The sequence below is a fragment of the Drosophila arizonae genome, chromosome X (assembly GCF_054131065.1).
Source record: "Drosophila arizonae isolate 15081-1271.41 chromosome X, UAZ_ARI_1.0, whole genome shotgun sequence".
Taxonomy (NCBI): Eukaryota; Metazoa; Arthropoda; class Insecta; order Diptera; family Drosophilidae; genus Drosophila; species Drosophila arizonae.
This window is the reverse complement of record NC_142927.1, coordinates 16,625,641-16,644,555: the sequence shown is the minus strand read 5'-3', so window position 1 is coordinate 16,644,555 and position 18,915 is coordinate 16,625,641. Positions and strand designations below refer to the sequence as shown.

General features: G+C 41.7%; 1 protein-coding gene across 1 annotated transcript in view; it reads right to left on the bottom strand.

Annotated features, from left to right (window-relative positions):
- Positions 1 to 1,955: 1,955 nt before the first annotated feature.
- Positions 1,956 to 18,915, bottom strand: part of LOC108620090 (uncharacterized) — a 125,572-nt gene continuing 108,612 nt past the window's right edge. The window contains exons 5-6 of the mRNA XM_089475517.1: positions 16,833 to 18,614; positions 1,956 to 2,107 (exon numbers count right to left, since the gene is read on the bottom strand). Of these exons, the coding sequence (XP_089331643.1) occupies positions 16,884 to 18,614 (1,731 nt within the window). The 3' untranslated portion in view covers positions 1,956 to 2,107; positions 16,833 to 16,883. The remainder of the gene's footprint in view (positions 2,108 to 16,832; positions 18,615 to 18,915) is intronic.

The window sequence follows — 18,915 nt, the reverse complement described above, 5'->3', positions numbered from 1 at the left end:
TTCGAGTTGACACCACATTTAGGGAATGCTATACAGCGTGCTCTCTATTTAGGTCTGGAATACATACAATATGCTAACCATCGATAATACACATATACACATATACAAATACATATATGCGAGTCGTATGTGTGTATGTATGTGCATGCATTTTCTTTTGTTTATTAAGACACATTTTTTTATGTAATTTTCTTTTTGTAATTAGTAAGTCGACGAGTATAAATTGTATTATCTTACTTTGTGTTTTTTTTTTTTACTTTCTTTTATATATCTTTTTTAATGAGTCGTCGCTTCTCCCTTCTCTTCAGTTGGCTGTGCGTCAATTCAATTCAAATCGATTTAATTTATTTACATTTGTTTAACACTCAGAGCTTAGATCGTACTAAGAGTTATCTATGCATATAATAATAAGAGTATTTGAAAAAAAAAAAAAATGTTTTTTTTTTTAATTTTTAATTTTTTTTATTAATATATATTTATTTTATTATTAAAATGTTGCCATCAAATATCTGTTTAACTCTATATACAAGCATTTGCAATATTATAAATTAAAAAAAAAAAAAAAATATTGTTAGTTCTATGTATATGTGTATATATATATTTAAGTTTACAAATTTATGCATATATGTGTATATATTTTTTATTTCAATTTCGATTTTTGTTTTATTTTTTAAATAAATGCGCTTAGTTAAGACAATTTCTGGGCCAGGCCAGGCCAGATCCTAGATCTAGTCTATTATACCAAAAAAAAAGTATATATATATGTGTATACATATATATGTATGCATATGTATGTATATGTATGCATGTATGTATATATAGAACAACAACAATTCTCAATGCTAATTCTAGACGGAATTTCCAATAAAAAAAAAAACTTTATATGCCTTTCACATAGTTAGTTTCATTATATATATATATATATATATATATATATATATATATATATATATATATATATATATATATATATATATATATATATAGAATGGATATCGATTTATTATATGTACATGAATAAATAGTATGTGTGTAAATTCTATATTTCGATATAGACACATATACATATATCGACATATATACGTATGTATATGCCTAACATTTATAGCGCGTGCCATTTATAGCCGGATATCAATGGATAATACATATATTTTAAATATATATATTTGCATTTTAACATTATGTTCTGTGTGTGCTCTCGAAAAGGTATACATCAATATAGTTATGTGTATACATATATAGTATATGTATTTATATATATATATATATATATATATATATATATATATATATATATATATATTTATTTATTTATATATTTTAACACTCAAATTTTTTATCGTTTATCGCTAATCGTTTGCTTTTTGCTTTTCCTTTTCTTTTATTTATTTTTTTCCATAGATAAACACACTCAATATCTATAAAAAAAATTCACTACATCTTTACTTTTTATTTCAATTCTTTTTTCTTTTTTTTTTTAGGTATACTGCCTGTGTGTGTATGTGTATGTGTGTGTAAATGAAGAAACTACCTATGTAACCAGCTAACATTCAACATCTCCAACTGCTCAATCCGTATCCGTATCCGCACCTGTTTCGGACTCCGTCTCCTGCTCCTGCTCCTGCTCCAGCTCCTGCTCGCCTTCCATCCTCTCCGTCGCCTGTCCCTCCTCCTGCTCTCGCTCCTCTATATAGTATAACACTTTGTAGTTCGTCTGCTGTAGGTACCGTGTGTTCCGCCTTGCTGCCCACCTCCTGATGCCCACTCACAACATGTCCGCGAAGGAGCCGTATTGCTCGTGGAAGATCGGACGGCAGCACTCCTCGACGGCATCGTATTTGTAGTTGTAGCGACTGCGGCCAGTGTGACCGTATCGATGTTTCGGCTTCTGCTTTTGCTGCTGCTGTTGTTGCTGTTGTTTCTTGTGGCTGGAGATGGAGCTGTTGCAGCAACAGTTGCTGTTGCCGTTGCCGTTGCTGTTGCTGCAGCAATTGCTGCAATTGTTGTTGATACGCTGATGCGTATGCAGATGCGAATGCGAATGCGAATGCGAATGTGGCTGGTAGTAGTGGATGGCGTGGCATGAGGCAGTCTTTGTATTGTATTCCTATAGAGAGTGAAAGAGTGAAAGAGAGAGAGAATGATTTATTAATTCGAAAAGTGAAATCAAATTATGCACAGTTAATTGAAATTTAATCATGCATTTATTATTTAAATTATTACAAATTTAACTTAATTATATTAATCGCTTTCGTTTCACAAAGACAAATCGACGTGGTTACAAATACTCAGAGATTTATTTAGGGATTGAGTTGCTTCAGTTGGGATTTGATTCCAGCCCCAGCTTCCTCAGATAGTATCCCTCATCTTATATGCTACTCTCTATACACTCTATTTTCCATTCGCTATTCTTTCTTCTCTATCCCCCATTCTCTATACTCTACTCTCTATTCATTTTTCTCCATTCTGTATTCTCTGTTTTCTATTCTTTACTCTCCATTATGCACTCTCTTTTCTCTATTTTATAGTTTCTTTAGTTTATCCTCTACTCTCAATTATATTTTTTCCTTTCCCTATATTCTATTCTTTATTCTCAATTCTTTTTTTCTTATCCAATTATTAGTCCTTTATTATCTAGTCCTTTATCCTCTATCTATCTATATATTATTATTATCTACCTCTATTTTCTATTTTCTATTCTCTATTTTAAATTCTCTTATTCCTTTCTCTATATTCTATTATTCATTGTTTCTATCCTCTATCCTTTATGTAGTATCCTATATCCTATATCCTATATCCTATATCCTATATCCTATATCCTCTATTCTCTATCGTCTATCTTCTATTACCTATCCTATATTCTATATCCTCTATTCTCTATAATCTATTTTTTAGTCCCAATTCTCTCTTCTCCTGCTCTTCTCTCTTCTGCTTTTTTTCTTTTCTGTGTCTGGCAAACTTTTTTATTTATAAAATCAGATTTCTTCTATTCTCTTGTCTCTTACTCCATCTTTATTATCATTGTGTTGCTCTTTCTCACACTACCTGCCTCCCTCCCTCCCTCTCTCTTCCACTATATTTTGCTTATCAGTCGCCGTAAATTTTGAGTGTCTGTCTGGCTGCTGTCTCTTTGCTCTCGCTGGTCAGCAAAATATTGCCAAAAATTTGTCGCAACAAATTGCCAAAAGGTTTGCCCTTCCATTTATTGTTGTCGCTGGCGGACGGCCTGCTCTCCCTCTCTCTCTCTCCCTCTCTCTCTCCCTCTCTCTCTCTCTCTCTCCCGCTCTCTCTCTCTCGCTGTGTATAGCATTTACGAATGCTTGAAGGTTGCTGCTGCTGCTGCTGTGGCCCTGAAGCCGCATATATATTATCAATAAATTGCATCTGACTGCCAACGCAGTTGCTTCGCCTGCCACGCCCACGCAGCGCCCTCATAGCTATGCTTCAGTTTATTATTAAAAGGCAAAATAAAATGTTGTCTTTCTCCCACTCCCTCTCTCTCCCATTCTCGCTCTCTCTCTCCCTCTCGCTCTCTCTCTCTCTCTCTCTCTCGCTCTGTTGGCACTCTCGTGCAGCTGCCGCTTGTGGCACCTTGTTCTAATTTATTTATTGCCGCATGCATGTACAATATAATTTTATTGGGTGTCTGGCCAGCAGCGGGTAGCTACCCGTTAAGCCACCCTTCTCCTCACTTATCTATGGTTGCCATTTTGTGCTTGTCTTGGCAGTCACACACACACAGACACACACTAACACACACACACGGTCACTTGACCGCATTGCGAGCTTTAACAATTACGTTGGAAAATTTGTGAAAAGTCAACTGGATAACGGGCTGCCAATTTGATACACTTGCTCCACTCACACACACACACACACACACACACAATCGCACACATGCGCACCCTTGTTATTGTTGCTGCTGTTCAAGGGGCAGCGCTTGACATTTGGCGCCAAAGTTATTAAGCGGATAGACGAGCTGCGTACTACGAAAAGCGGCTTAAACAACACGCAAATGTTTTACAAAAGCAACAGCGCTCACACACGCACACACACACACACACACGCAGCAGCAGCACTTATGTGCGTGTGTGTGTGTGACGCAAAAGGTGACCTGCCTCCGCTTCTGCTTTTGCCTCTGCCTCTGCCCGCTCGCCTCGAACGCTTTTTGTTTTAAGTTTATTGATGTCGACGTGCGTTTTTCATGCCTCAGCAAACAGTTGCACGAAAGTGGACAAAGAGACAGAGAACAGGAGGGAGAGAGGAAGAGAGACAGAGAGAGAGGGAAGAAGGGAGGGAGGAAGCGAGAGAGATGATGGCAGACGCGTCTGCGACGTGACAAAACCCATTATAGATGCCACCGCAAAGATAACACTTCGACAGAGGACCCAGGCCAGCAGCAGCGGCAGAGGCAGAGACAGCAGCAGAGGCAGCAGCTGAGGTAGCAGCGGCAGCTACAGGTCGACGGCAGAGGCAGAGACGTGGGCAGAGGCCAAGCTGTTGGAGTCTGAGAGCTCGCATGAAGCGCCAGCTGCAGCTGATGGATGTGTGCATAAGTGTGTGTGTGTGTGTGAGCGTATGAATGGCAATGAAACAGGCAGTCCCAAAAATAAAATGATAAGACTCATAACATACCCTGCAGGCGCAGCAAGCAGGCATGTCGGACTAAGCAACACGAAACAAAACTTTTGAAAAGAAAAGAAAAGTAAAGAAGTAAGATAGAGCTAGAGAAAGAGATGGAGAGTGTGAGAGGGAGGGAGAGAGGGAGAGAGAAAGCGAGAGAGAGAGAGAGATAGAGAGAGAGAGATAGATAGAGTGAGTGAGTGAGAGAGAAAGAGTGAGTGAGAGAAAAAGCAAGAGACGGAAAGAGCGAGACTGAGAGAGAAAGCGATAGAGATTGAGAATAAAAGAAGAAAGTTATATCAACACTGAGAGAAATATATATATATATATATATATATCTGTATATATACATAGATACATACATACATAGACTAAAAAAGTTTAAAGCTACATATACACTGAGAGAAATCTAAATGAAGTCATCTCAGGCATCGAAGGGATTTTCCAATATCTCAGAGCAGGCACAACAACTCGAAAGACTGTGCAGGGTATCTGCTAGTCGAGCAACTGTGTTTTGTTTGCTCAGCTTCGGCATTTGTTTCACAGTTTTTGGGATATGGGGAATAGTGACGAGAGTGACGAGGGGTGACGAGGGGGACATCGGGTGCGGCTTCATAAATTTCATTTTGTAACCATCAAAAAGTTAAGTCAACGATAAATTGAATGGCTGCTTGATTGACTGATTGACTGACTGGCTGACTGACAGAATGAATGAGACGTTGCCATGACCCCGTGTCCTTCCACTAGCACCCAAACGAGACCCAGCCATCCGCAGGCTCCTGCTCCTGCCTGGACACAGTTGTCAGCTGGTTGACCCCAACCTACCCCGCCCCCCCCCACACCCCCCTTCCACCAGAAAAAAGAGAGAATTAAGTCAGGCTATTGGCGCTGCTGTTCGTCGGAAATTATGCGGCTCGTCGGCTCGTCGGCTGGCCAGACAGCGCAGACAGTTGTGCACACCTGCACACCTGCACACCTGCAGGCAGACACCTGGACAGCGGTACAGCATCAGGAGGCTTTACTATATATCCGAAAAAGCAACAACAGCTACAACAACGGCAACATGCCACAAGTCAAAAGCCGTCAAAAAGCGTCATTGAACTTTTAACCAACTTATCGGGCCATGTAGCGCACTGTCCAAAGAAGCGCGGCCTATGTGGGCGTTGGGGGCGTGTCACGCACATGTTACATGGTCAAATAATGAAAGGACACACAAAGCGGCACAGCAGCAAGAGAGTGACAAAATGGAGGCGGAGCAGCAGCAGGACAAAGAGAGAGAAAGTGTGTGTGAGAGAGAGAGAGAGGGAGAGAGCGAGAGAGAGAGAAAGAGAGAGAGAGAGCAGCGGTAGCAAGTTCGGCATGTCTAAGGGTCAATTCATTCGAATGCTATAGAATAATATATTATGCATATATATGCATAAATTGCCGACTTGAATAAAGTTCAGACTATGAAAATATATAATCTATGAGCAAACAAATAAAAAGAAAACAAGTTGTCAAAGGAGACAGAGAGACAGAGACAGAGAGAATGTCCTTATCTGAACTTATTTTAATTTTCCTTTTACCAAGAAATGAAACGTTGGTATAATTTTGTATATTAGACACAAGGTTAATAGAGCAGACTTAGGTATAATTTTAATATAAATATAAATTAATGCTCTTAAAAAATTTGTATAAATTATAAAAAAAAATATATAAATATATCAACTTACTGCCTCTTGAAATATATAAGTTTAGCTATTTACCAGTCTGTCTATCTATATAAATATGCATATATCCCTATATCAACAGCAAGCTTATCTGTGGCAAACTAACAAAAACTGTTGCCTACTTATTGGGGCGCGAAAGTTTTCGCACAGTGGGCGGCGTAAGGCGTTTCCGCGTAAAACTTAAAATATGCTTTTACTATATTATATACGCATACATATATTTCAATATCTCTTGCAAATATTATGTACATCAATAATATCTTTAGCTTTTGCTGAATTAAGCAGTTTGCAAAAAAAAAAAAAAAAAAAAAAAACAAAAAATAAAATAAAGCAAAAAAAGTGTTGCCTACTTATTCGAGCGCTAAAGTTTTGACACAATTGAGCTGAGCTATGGGTTTGCGGCAGAGCACTTAAAGTCTCTCTGTTTGTGTATGTATGTGTGTGTGTGTGTGTGCTTTTTCTTTCTGTTTTCTTTTTAAGGCGCTGGCGATTTTCGACCAGTGGAAAATTCTGACAGGTCATAAATTGGCGCCACGAGTGGGCCAAAAAAGGGGCGGACACACACACACACACACGCACTCAGACTGCAAAAGCCAATGCACAGTTATCGGAGCGCGGGGGCCTCGCTTGTTGTCTGCAAACACCAACACCAGCAGCAACACACCGATGAGTGTTGCTGTTGGTTGTTTGCCTGCTGCCCCCTGCCTCCTGCCCGCTGCCCGCTGCCTGCTGCCAGCGCCAGGGCCGTTGTTTATATTCCGCACCGAAACGAAAGCACCACGAAAGGCAGCCCAAACAAAAGCCGTTGCACAAACATAGGTGTGAAGCGGACAACAACAACAACAACAACAGCAACAGCAGCAGCAGCAGCAACAGCAGCAGCAACGGCAGCAACAAAAAAGCAATAAGCAAAACAACATCAAACTAAGTGGCACTGCCGCATACGCCCAGTTGGCCAAGTGGAGTATACGCGGCCCGAATGGAACAAAGGAAATTTTTTATTAAATATGAAATATGAAATGAATAGAAAACAATCAAAACAAAGGCTTAATTGGCTGGAAAAGTAATTAAAAATAATTTGAGTGAAGCGAAGAAATCAAATTGCACTGCAGGGTATCTGGCGGTCAAGCACATTACAAATAATCCACAAAAATATAAATAAATTTTTAAAAATATTTTTCAATTATGAGTATACAAAACAGGGTATCTGCCAATCAAGGGAAATTGAATAAATTGAAAAATATTGATAAAAATATCTATATATATATAACTGCAACATTTGCTTATTTACTTTTATTTTTATAGAATATCTCCTAGTCATTCACATTTAAAAAATAGTACAAAAAATGTCGATTGATTGAAATATAAATATAAACAAACAAAATATAAAAGAAATTAGTAAGCTTTGCCCTTTGTCTTTCTCTCTTGGCTGTTTTCCGGGGTATCTGCTAGTCGGCTATTTGCTTGCACTCTCGCGCTTATTTGCCCGTTGCGCTGCATTGTTGCTGCGGCTGCTTTACTTGTACAGTTAATGAAGCAAGCGCCGCATCGCGTTACGCTGCCAAACTAAAAGTTCGACTTGGTCCGGTCTGTCGTCCGGCGCGGAAAACACGGAGAAGGCCAGTGAAAAGGAAAAGGAGAAAAAAAGGCGAAGCAAATAATTGTCGCTCAACGTTTTATTAGCCGGAGAGCAACAAAATGGCGGCCAGCGGAAACGGAAACTGATTGTGCGGCTGTGCCCCCACCCAACCACCGCTGACACCACACACACACACTCGCACACACTCACACACACTCGCACACACACACTGACACTCACATACAACGCAACGTTTGTCTATGCTGCAGATTGTCAAATCTGATCTCATTAAAAGCGCGCGCGATTTGTGCGCGTTTCGCGCGCGACTTTCCAATCAGCCGACCATTTGACATTTGGTGCCTCAACCGTTGATTAAGCGAAGCGGCGGGCAGCAGGCAGCGGGCACCAAGCGGCGGTTGCTGTGTGCCACATGGACACACACGCTTGTGGCGCTGCCTCGATATCTCGTCAATCGTTTTGTTTGTTTGCCAAAAAAATTGACTTTGAGATGTGCTTTGCACAGCCTGATTGATGGGCGGCAGTGGCAGTGGCTGTGGCGGTAGAGGCGGTGGCGATGGCGGCGGCGGTAGAGGCAGCTGCGGACAGATAGCAAAAGGACGACGCAGCGAGGCAGCAGCGGCAATTCGCATTTCGTATTTCGGATTTCGTCTGCTGCCCAAGTGGAGGCCGTCGATGCGACAGAGTCGCTTTTGTTTTTAACTTTAGCGCGCTCCTCCTGTCATTTGCATTCCATGTCTTCTTATTCTTTTTTGTTTTGTTTTTGACTATTGCCTTGGCTCAGAGCGACAAACGGCAAACGGAACACACGACGGCATTTGATTGCAGCTGCGCCGCGAAATTTGTGAACTTGCCTCTGGGCCAGGCCAACGTAGCGTAATTAATGTGTCTGCATCGTTGGCTTGCCTCGATTTGGTTCTGCTGAACATCACAAAAGTTCGAATGAATATGCGAAATTGTAATTGCAGAATTCTATAAAGCCCATGCCACCAAGTGATTGGGGAAAGCTAAGCTAAAGAGCTGCTGAAAGTCTTTACAAATTTCATATATGGAATTCAACTATAGAGAAGAAAGGTCTCATAAGTTGAACTATGGGCGACTGAGAATCTCTGAAGATCTTTGATGACCTCTGCAAATATCTCTGAAGGATCTCTGAAGATATCTGAAGATCTTTGAGCATCTCTGAACATCTTTGAGGATCTCTGAAGATATCTGAGGATCTCTGAAAATCCCTGAGGATTTCCGAAGATTCCTCAGGATCTCTGAAGATTCCTCAGGATCTCTGAAGATCCCTCAGGATCTCTGAAGATTTTTGAGGATTTCTGAAGATCTGTCACGATATATAGGCATACATTGGGCGACACAGCTTGATATAGATGACAGTCAAATCTATCAGAAAATTCGAGTCAGTTCGACTCTAGTCTGGCTATCAGGAACAATAGAAGAAACTGGAAAGAATAAAGCTTCTAGACTGTAATCTTGAAATACTCTAGAATTGAGCAGAATAAGAAATGAAGCACATTTCAGCTATGCAGCGAAGAATTGTAGAAGCAGAGGTAATGAAGATCTAAATGCTCGCTAACAGACCCAAGAACAAGACCTAAAGAGTCTTATGATAATAATCAGCAATTAATTACATTAAAAAAATAAATAAATAAATTAAAATGTTCGACTAGATGATTTTCTGAACTCAAATAGCTTTTATTTAGCCTAAACATTTTTTATTTTATTTTTTTTACCATTATCTCCTATACATTGAGGGATATTGATAGATCTCTGTTCACCAATCATTTCAGCACGTCTACCTATTCAGGAATATATATACTTTCTAGTGCTATCATTCAAGAGCTTAACACTCGCATTCAATTTTCTTCACAAAATCTCAACGGTTTTGCCCAAAAACCATCTCCAGAAAATAAACGTATTTAAATTCATGGTCAACTACGTGATGGCTGTAGATTTTCCATATGCCATGGCTATATCAACTGCTATCTGGGCTATCTAAGCCGCTTATCTGCATTATCTTGTGGCCATTTAATTTATGAGTTTCTTAACTGATTTTCATATACGATTTACTTATAAACGTCTCGCTGCAGCTTAAGCATAATTACACTGCACTATCAAAATACGTTTGGCAGTCACGCACACAGAGCGAGCGAACGAGAGAGTGAATGAGGGAGGCAGAGGGAGATGGAGTGGGAGAGGTAGAGCAAGAGCAAGAGGAAGAGACGCTCCCCTAGTGACATCCTCTCAAGTCGACTTTGCTGCCGATAATTTAATGGTCTGCCATTTAATCTGCATTGAATTTATTATCTTGGAAAAAATTAATCTTGATATGTGGCCCGCTTATGGCGACGCTCGCTCGTTCGCTGCTTCGCTCGCCCAACAGAAATAGCTAAAAAGCAGCTCGAGGCACGCGTCGCAGCCAGCGTCGCCTCGGTGTATATCTCATAAAAATTTGCAATTGCTGGCAACGCATCTGTTCGCCAAGTGTCTCTAAATCTTTAAAGAATTATTTACTACAGTTTTTCTTGCGCCCGCAGACGACGCAGTTTCAAAAAAAAAAAAAAAAAAAAAAACAGAGAAAGAAACCACAACAACAACAGCAACAAGATAAAGAAGAATGGGCGCAAATGGTGGGTGATTTGCAGACAACCCCCAAGAACCGTCGCAGTTTCAGTCCAAGGCTGACAATGTCACGCCAACAGCAGCAGCAGCAGCAGCAGCAGCAGCGGCGGCGGCTGTGGCGTCGACAGCGGCAGCAACCACCAAACTGAGCTGAGCCACCGTTGAGCCACCCTCATGTTATTGCGCTACGCCTGCCATTGTCCGCTTTGGCCCCTGCCCTGCCCTATCCTGTCCTGCCCTGCCCACGCCGGCGTGTCCTTGGTGAAGCGAGTTACCATTCCGTCTCGCCTGTTGGCGCCCTGCCAGCGCACACTGGTGCCAAAGCATGCGGGAAGATATCACATCAATGCAACAATGTTTATAAAGCCTAGGTGAGTTTTAGCACAAATTGAGCTAGATAATTTTCATTCAAAATTTACGTAAAAAATGTATATGTATGTAAAATATATGCGTATGCAATTTTTAATAAATATTTGAATATGTTTTTAATATTTTAAAATATAAAAATAAGAAATATTCAATAATTCAAATAAAAATCTTGTTTTGCCTAATATTTTATTAAATAAATATATTTTTAAATAAAAAATATATATTTATAACTCAAATTAATTTACAAAATATTTGTTAAATATTTCAAATATTTCAAAATTTAATAATGAGAATATTTAGCGCTAGAATGTTTTATTTTTATTTATTTATTTATTATTATTATTTATTTATTATTATTTTTTAATTTAATTTAATTTTATTTTTTTGTTGCTCAGATTAATTTTATTTGAATTATTTGAAAGGATTAAAACTAAATAAAACAAATTTTATGAATTTAAAAAATTTGTTTAAGATAATTTAAGCATATAAATTTTTAAGTATATGTTGCAAAAAAAAAAAGTGTATTTAATATTGTATATTTTATTAAAGAATCCAAAAAAAAAAAAAAAAAAAAATGAATTTAAAAAAAATTTATTTTGTTAAATAAATAAGTTTATAGTTTTATATTTTCTAAAATTTTATTTGAATTCAATTAAAAGAAATGAACGCATTGGCAAGTATTTAGATAATAAAAATAATACAATTAATTAATAAAAAATATATCCATTTCTATATAAATATATTTTTATATTTTTTAATTTATGCTTTTTTTTCAAGTTTTTTTTTTTCTTAACCTGTGCACCACCGTGACGAGCGCTTAGCTGTGCCTTGTCTGCAAATTTATTATGTTATGTCTCCGGCTTCGTTTCGGGCGCCATCAGTGGGTTAAGGTTTCTTTTTTTTCGGTCTCCCCCTATCTCTCACTCTCTCTCTCTCTCTCTCGCTCTGTGTATGTGTGTAATTGTTGAAGGGCATGACGGCCAATGCCCAAGCCAAAACTAAACCAAGACCAAGACCAATACCAATACCAATACCAATACCAATAGCAATCGCTGGCCTGCTCGGCAGCCCGCCCCCTGCTACAGTTTTTGTGGATCCTGAATTTTTAGCTGGGGACATGGCAATTTCTATGTCACTCGCTGTCGCTGCTGCTGTCGCTGCTGCTGTCGCTGTCCTTGTCGCTGTCCCTCTGCCTGTCCCCAGTCCTCTGGCCTGCTGGCCATCATTCAATTTTAATCAGCATGGCTAAATCTCACCAGCCAGACAAGACTCTAGAGCCAACTGCCGCTTCGAGCTGCTTATCGAAACTGGCAACTGTGCGTTGAATTTGGCCAACAGCGCACAACAAAAGGCAAAAGCGGAACTGAGACGCGTTTGACCAGCTGCCGGAATACTAGATACCCTTTCAATTTCAGTTTGCCTTTTGTTAAGCTGTAGCAACTTCTATAAGAGAGAGAGAGAGAGAGAGAGAGAGCTATATAGGGTAAGAGTCAGCTATTCTAATCAAATCAGAGAATCTGTCTCCCTCTCTCTCTCGCTCTCTCGCACTCTCTCACTCTAAAACATATTTCCCATATCTCTGCTCATAGCTGATATGGCCGCACTGTCCAGTGTATTCCAAAAATAGAAATATTTGGAGAGCACATTTAAAATGCGACAACAACAAATTGACAAATTTCAACAATTTTGCCGTTTGTTGCTCTACTTCTTCTACTTCTGCCTCTGCTTCGTCTTCTTTGCATTGCAATTGAATTGGTTTCATTTTTTTTTTTTTGTGTTCAGTTTCTGGTATTTTCGCATTGTTGTTGGCCGCTTTGCGTTTGCTCATTTCTTTTATTATGGCTAAGTGAATGTTTGCGTCCGATTTGCCTGCATATGTGGCAGCACTCCTATCCCTAAGCCCAATCCCTGCTCCTGCTGCTGCTCCTACTCCTGCCCACTTTAAATGTGGCATCTGACCGCCATTGTCCGGCTACGAAGCCATGTGGAACTCCCTGACTCTGGCTGCCGAGGAGACCTGCTGGAAATCCATTCGAAATCCATTTTCATATTTGCGAACAGACGTTTGGCATTTGATGTGGCTCTGATTTTATTTGGGTTGCCCTTTTGGCTGCTCCAGCCCTGCTCGCCCGCCTCTGCCTCCCCCGTCTGCCTGTCTGTCTGTCTGCTCGTCCTTCACTGTTGTTGGCTTGCTTTATTAGCCTCTTTTGTTGATGTTGCTGGTTACGAGCGATTTGGCAACATTTAAACGATTTTCAAGTGAGCCGCGCCGCTAGGGTTTCCTATTTTTTCCCTCACTCTCACTCTCTCTCTCCCTCTCCCTCGCTCACTCTACTTCTTCTTTCGCCAAGCGTTGCCAAGCACCGGAAAAGTTTACAGAGAGGCACAGATGGAGCGAGAGAGGGAGCACGACATACGATAACTGCTGTCAAATGGACTGTATACAAATCGTTTTCAGATCAAGTTTTTGGCCAAACTGAAAGAAGTTTAACAAGTCCCAGAGATCACTGTAAGTGTGTGTGCATGCGTGTGTGAATGGACTCAGATTGCAGCCAGGTGAATAATGCATGAGTGCAAGTGTGTGCCATAGTTGAATTTCATATTACATTTTCAATTAAGAGCACACGCAAGCAGTGCATAATTGATGGAGGTTCGAATCGAATCGGGCTAAAAGACGATTTGATGCCTTTTTGAGAGCACATCAATGAGTGATTGTAAGCCAAATGCAATTACAATTTACAGAGCGAGAGAGAGAGAGAGAGGGGGGGGGGAAGGGAGGGAGAGAGGGAGAGACAGAGTGATTTACATTACTTAAGAAGCCACTGCAGCCCGTTGACTCGTTTAGTATTACGTGAGGCGCAGCTGAGGTGCATCTGATTCTGTTGATATATATTCGATGCATGAATGAATACACATGTGAATCATTTGGCATTCACACTTGCCGCAAATGCAGCTAAACAATCGATGAATTGATTCATATGCTGCAATATTTATAACTGTTTATATCTGAGTCGATTCGAGCTGTGCGAACTCTATGGAGTTATTACTAAATACTTTCTGCTTCAGAATATATGAATATATGAATCATTTGGCATTCACACTTGCCGCAAATGCAGCTAAGCAATCGATGAATTGATTCATATGCTGCAATATTTATAACTGTTTACATCTGAGTCGATTCGAGCTGTGCGAACTCTATGGAGTTATTACTAAATACTTTCTGCTTCAGAATATATGAATATATGAATCATTTGACATTCACACTTGCCGCAAATGCAGCTAAGCAATCGATGAATTGATTCATATGCTGCAATATTTATATCGATCCTGAGTCGATGACTCGACTCGAGCTGTGCGAACTCTATGGAGTTATTACTAAATACTTTCGGCTTCAGTCAGCCACCCACACAAGCGGCTGCTCGCTTGCTACTTAGCACTCGGGGCAAATTAGTTGCGCCGAGGCACAATTGCGACTATAAATCAACACATGGACAACAACAACAACAACAACAGCCGCAGCAGCAGTAGCAGCAACAACAACAACAGCTCGCACTTTGCAACAGATTTTTTATGGTGCCCAAAAACGTGCGCTCTTGCGGATGTGAATGAAAATGCGGATATCAATGTGAATGTGAATGTGAATGTGAATGAGAATGTGAATGTGAATGTGCTCAAAAGCATTTCAATAGTGTCTCCGTCTCGGTCTGCGCTTCGGTCTCGGTCTCGGTCTCAGGCTCAGATGCTGTCTTGCTCGAGTCGAATCGCATCGCTGATTCACCCCAAAATGCTGAGAACCCCGCCCATTCGCCCAATCGGGCGCTGCCCTCGGCTCAGCCGCGACCCTGTCGAATGCACAAAGCGCACGCACAATTGTGCAAATTGACAGATTTATAACAAAATGCAATGAATAACAGCATCGTTCATTCACAAGGGTTGCTGCCGGCAGCAATCGATAGTTGGGCCAGAGAGCATATTGGCCGCATTGGACGGACTGCATCTTAGGCTGTAAGAGTTTTAATGCTGATATTGGGATTTCGATTTCAACAGGCGCCTTAATGGCCTCACTTGCGCACTCATAATCCCTGTGGCAGACCAAGAAAATGGGGGCATGTGTGCGTGTGTGTGTGTGTGTGCAAACAAGTTCTCACATAGCTGCCCGGAGAGATGATGCGGTCCGCATCCGAGTCCGAATCCGGCATTACCCCAGTTTCAGTTGCACAGATGAATATATATATATGTAAAAAATAAGAGTGAAGCAGAGAGGGACAGAGACAGAGACAGACAGAGAGGGACAGAGACAGAGAGGGAATCAAATCTATGAAGTTCAATCAGTTTTAATTGATTCATTTCGTGGGTATTGAAAGGGGGCAAACAGCGCAAGGCCGAGGGCGAGGGCGAGGGCAGGGCGGGCGCGGGGGCAAGCTGCCCGCTACAGATAATGACGATGTTGTCTGTTGCTGCCGCGCTGCCTGTTAATAAATTTATTATCTTGGGAATATCCGAGAGCGGTCGAAGCGACGTTGACGTCGACGGCGACTGCGACTGCAGCAGCGAAAGCAGCAGCAGCGGTAGCGGAAATGCCTCGTTGATTTGAAATGGAGCCCTGGGTCTCGGCCAAGCCGCAAATTTATTATGATTAAAGTTGAAAAGTTGAAATTGATGCTGCAACAGTTAGAGCGACAACAACAACAACAACAACAGCAACAAGGCTCAGCTGGGGCGGGGCGGGGCAGGCAGGCGAGCATAAAAAAATTGTATATACAAAGATAAACAGAATTGGGACAGCAGTAGTTATAATAATAATAACGATAACGATTACGATAACGATAATCATGACGATAACAATGACGACGACCAGCATAACTTTTAAGGCTGAGTCACAAACGAGGCTTTGGGTGAGCGAGAGCCGAGGCAGAGCTAAAACGTTTAGCAGGTCTCATTAGAGAAAGAGAAAAGCTTTATAAGTATGTGCCGCTGGAGATCTTCGGATTTCGTAGAGATTTTCGCAGTTTATACTCATTTATTTATGCACAGCAATCAATAAATCGCGTTGAGAGGGTGCTAATGGAACTCTTTGGCACTGGGGCTGAGATAAGCGACTCTGCTTTGTTTCATATGTGTTTCGAATATTTTGTATGGTGTAATGCATAGCTATTTATAGCATCATAATTACATCAAGAAGTTCTTGTTTTAAATTTAAATTTATTTAATTAAAGTTTATTTTTGTATTTTTTAATATTAATTTTTAATTTAAAATTCAATATAATTTATTGCATTTTATCATTATTTGCAATTTATATTTAATGTATTTTTTATTTATATTATTTTCGTTTTTATTTGATTTATTATTATTATTTTTATTTATTTAATTTATGTTTTATTTATTTTTATTTTAATATTATTATGTTTTATTTATTTAAATTTATTTTCTATTATTAAAATTGTTTGACTCTATTTATTTTTGTTATTATATTTTTATTGTTTGTTTCTTTTTTTTTTAATATCTATTATTTATAGATGGATTCTGCCACAACATTTTTTAACATTTGTAAAATTTAATTAATAAAATTCGATATCCGCAATATCTATCCTACACTTCAATATCTACAATAGCAGATATATTATCAATATACCATACATCTATCCTTCACTTTAATATCTTCGATATCATATCATCAATATCTCATATATCTATCCTACACTTCAATATCTTCTATCCTTCTATCCTTCATTCTTATATCTTCCATATATCATCAATATCCCATATATTTATGCTTCACATCAATGTTCCCATCCAATTCATTTATAATAAATATTATCGTATTAATTCACATTATATTATATCATACCATATCAGATCACATCTCTTATTGAATATTATTCACTCCAATTTTCATTGTACTCACCATAACAATGCTCCATTTCTTGCATATGTGACGCAGGGCCTTTTTGTAGCATCACGGTTTCATGGTCCAGAAGTTCTTTTTGGGTTTCGCGCCGGTGGCCACTGAGATGGCGCCGCCCGTTGCGGAGCCCGTGGCGGATGCAATCGAACGGCCCGACGACCGCTGCTGATCCGCCGAGCAGCGTCGCGGATAATTGAATGGCGACATCGAGCTGCCGCCTGTCATCTCGCCCATGCCCATGGCCAGGCTCGTATTCATGGGCATGCCCATGCCCATGGCCATGTTCATTGGCATTGGCATCCCCATGCCCATATTCATGCCCATGCCCATTGGCATGCCCATGCCGGCTATGCCCTGATCCTCGCCACAGCTGGCCATGCTGCTCTTCGAGGTGGAGGTGCCCGACGCTGTCGAGGATCGGCAGCTGCGCAGGTTGTGCGGCAGTGTGCTGCTGTTGCCGTTATTGTTGTTGTTGCTATTGCAGTTGCTGTTGTTGTTGCTGTTGCTGCTGCTGCTGTTGCTGTGGTTCATCATTGTGGGATTGTGCCCATGGCTATGGCTATGACTGTGACTATGGCTATGGCTATGGCTAGTGGGCGTGGCCGTCTTATAGTAGCGCAAGCTCTCATTGTAGCTGGCGCCGCTGCTGCTGCCGCTGCCGCTGAAGCCGCTGTCGAGGTCGCCCTCATCGAACTCCGGATTGATGCAGCTGCTGTGCGCATGATCCTTCAGCTCCATGCTGTTCAGCGTGCTCGACAAGTTCTCGAGGCTGGCGTGCGAGGCCGAGCTGGAGTTGGACGCGGCGCTGGCCGCGGCACCGCCCAGCAGACCGCCGCGACGCGGCCGCTGCCCGGTGCTCAGCACGCTCTTGCCTTGCACGGAGGAGGACGAGGAGGAGGAGTTGCCAACGGCGCCGCTGCCGCTGCCACTGCCACTGCCGCTGCCGCTGCTGCAGCTGGTGCTGGTGGCTGGCGCCTCGTGCTGCACATCGTTGGAGCTGGCGCTGGCCGGGCCGCCGTGGCTGGGGCTGATGTCGGGCGGCGTGGGCGGCATTATGAGCGCCTCCAGCGACAGATTGAGCTCGTCCAGCACACGGAAATGATTGTGCTGGACGCGACGCAGCTCCTCCTTGACGTTGCCCGCACTGGACGTGGCAATGCGATTGTCAGAGAGCACTTTGCGTATCTTCTGATCGCTAACCTCCTCGTACAGGTTCTCGGTGGTGCCGTAGCGTGTGGTATACGTGTGCCTGTCCCGCTCCTCGGCGCTGGGCGACGACGATGTGGACTGGCCGCTGTGCGACGATGACTTCGAGCGGAAGCTCTTGGCCAGCAGCGCCCGGATCGAGTTGCGCGGCGGACTCTTCGACGGTGCATGATGGTGTCCATTGCCCTGGCCCTGGGCGGGCACATTCGTATGGCATTTGGCGGCACCGGGCTCGTAATAGGCATAGGAGTAGACGTGATTGAATGGCGCAGCAGCTGCCGCTCCAGCTGGGCCACTGGCGCCCATGGCTCCAGCACTTGCGCCACCCACACCACCCACACCAGCTGCACCTCCGGCACCACCGCCGCCATTGTAGGCCACATGCAGCGAGGCCGTGGACGACATGCCGGCCGCTGAGCCAGCCCCGTGCGAGGGCGTGGCACTGCTGCTGCCGGGCGTCATGACGCCAGCGGCGAAGCCATAATCCAGCGACGAGGTGGACGACGACGACTGCGCCGTGGCGGTGGGCTCGAAGCGCTCCATTGTGGCAGCGATGTTCTTGCGTGACCATTTGACCTGTGAATTATCGAAGCGCATGATTAAATATCGGTCGAGTTGCTCTCCAAAAGCCCAGCGAGACGCGAGCTGTAATTAATGATGTGCATACTTTGTGCGAGCAGTGTAAATGTGGTAAGGTGTTAAATATGCCTCAGCGGAAATCTCTCACAGAGCCACATATTCAAATTAGTAGCTCTCGAACTTATATTTCTTGAATTCAGTTTACCAAACAAAAATGTTAATTTAAATAATAAAATATTATTAACAAATATATCATATAAAGGATCAAGTATATGATTATGCTTAATCAATTTTTAGA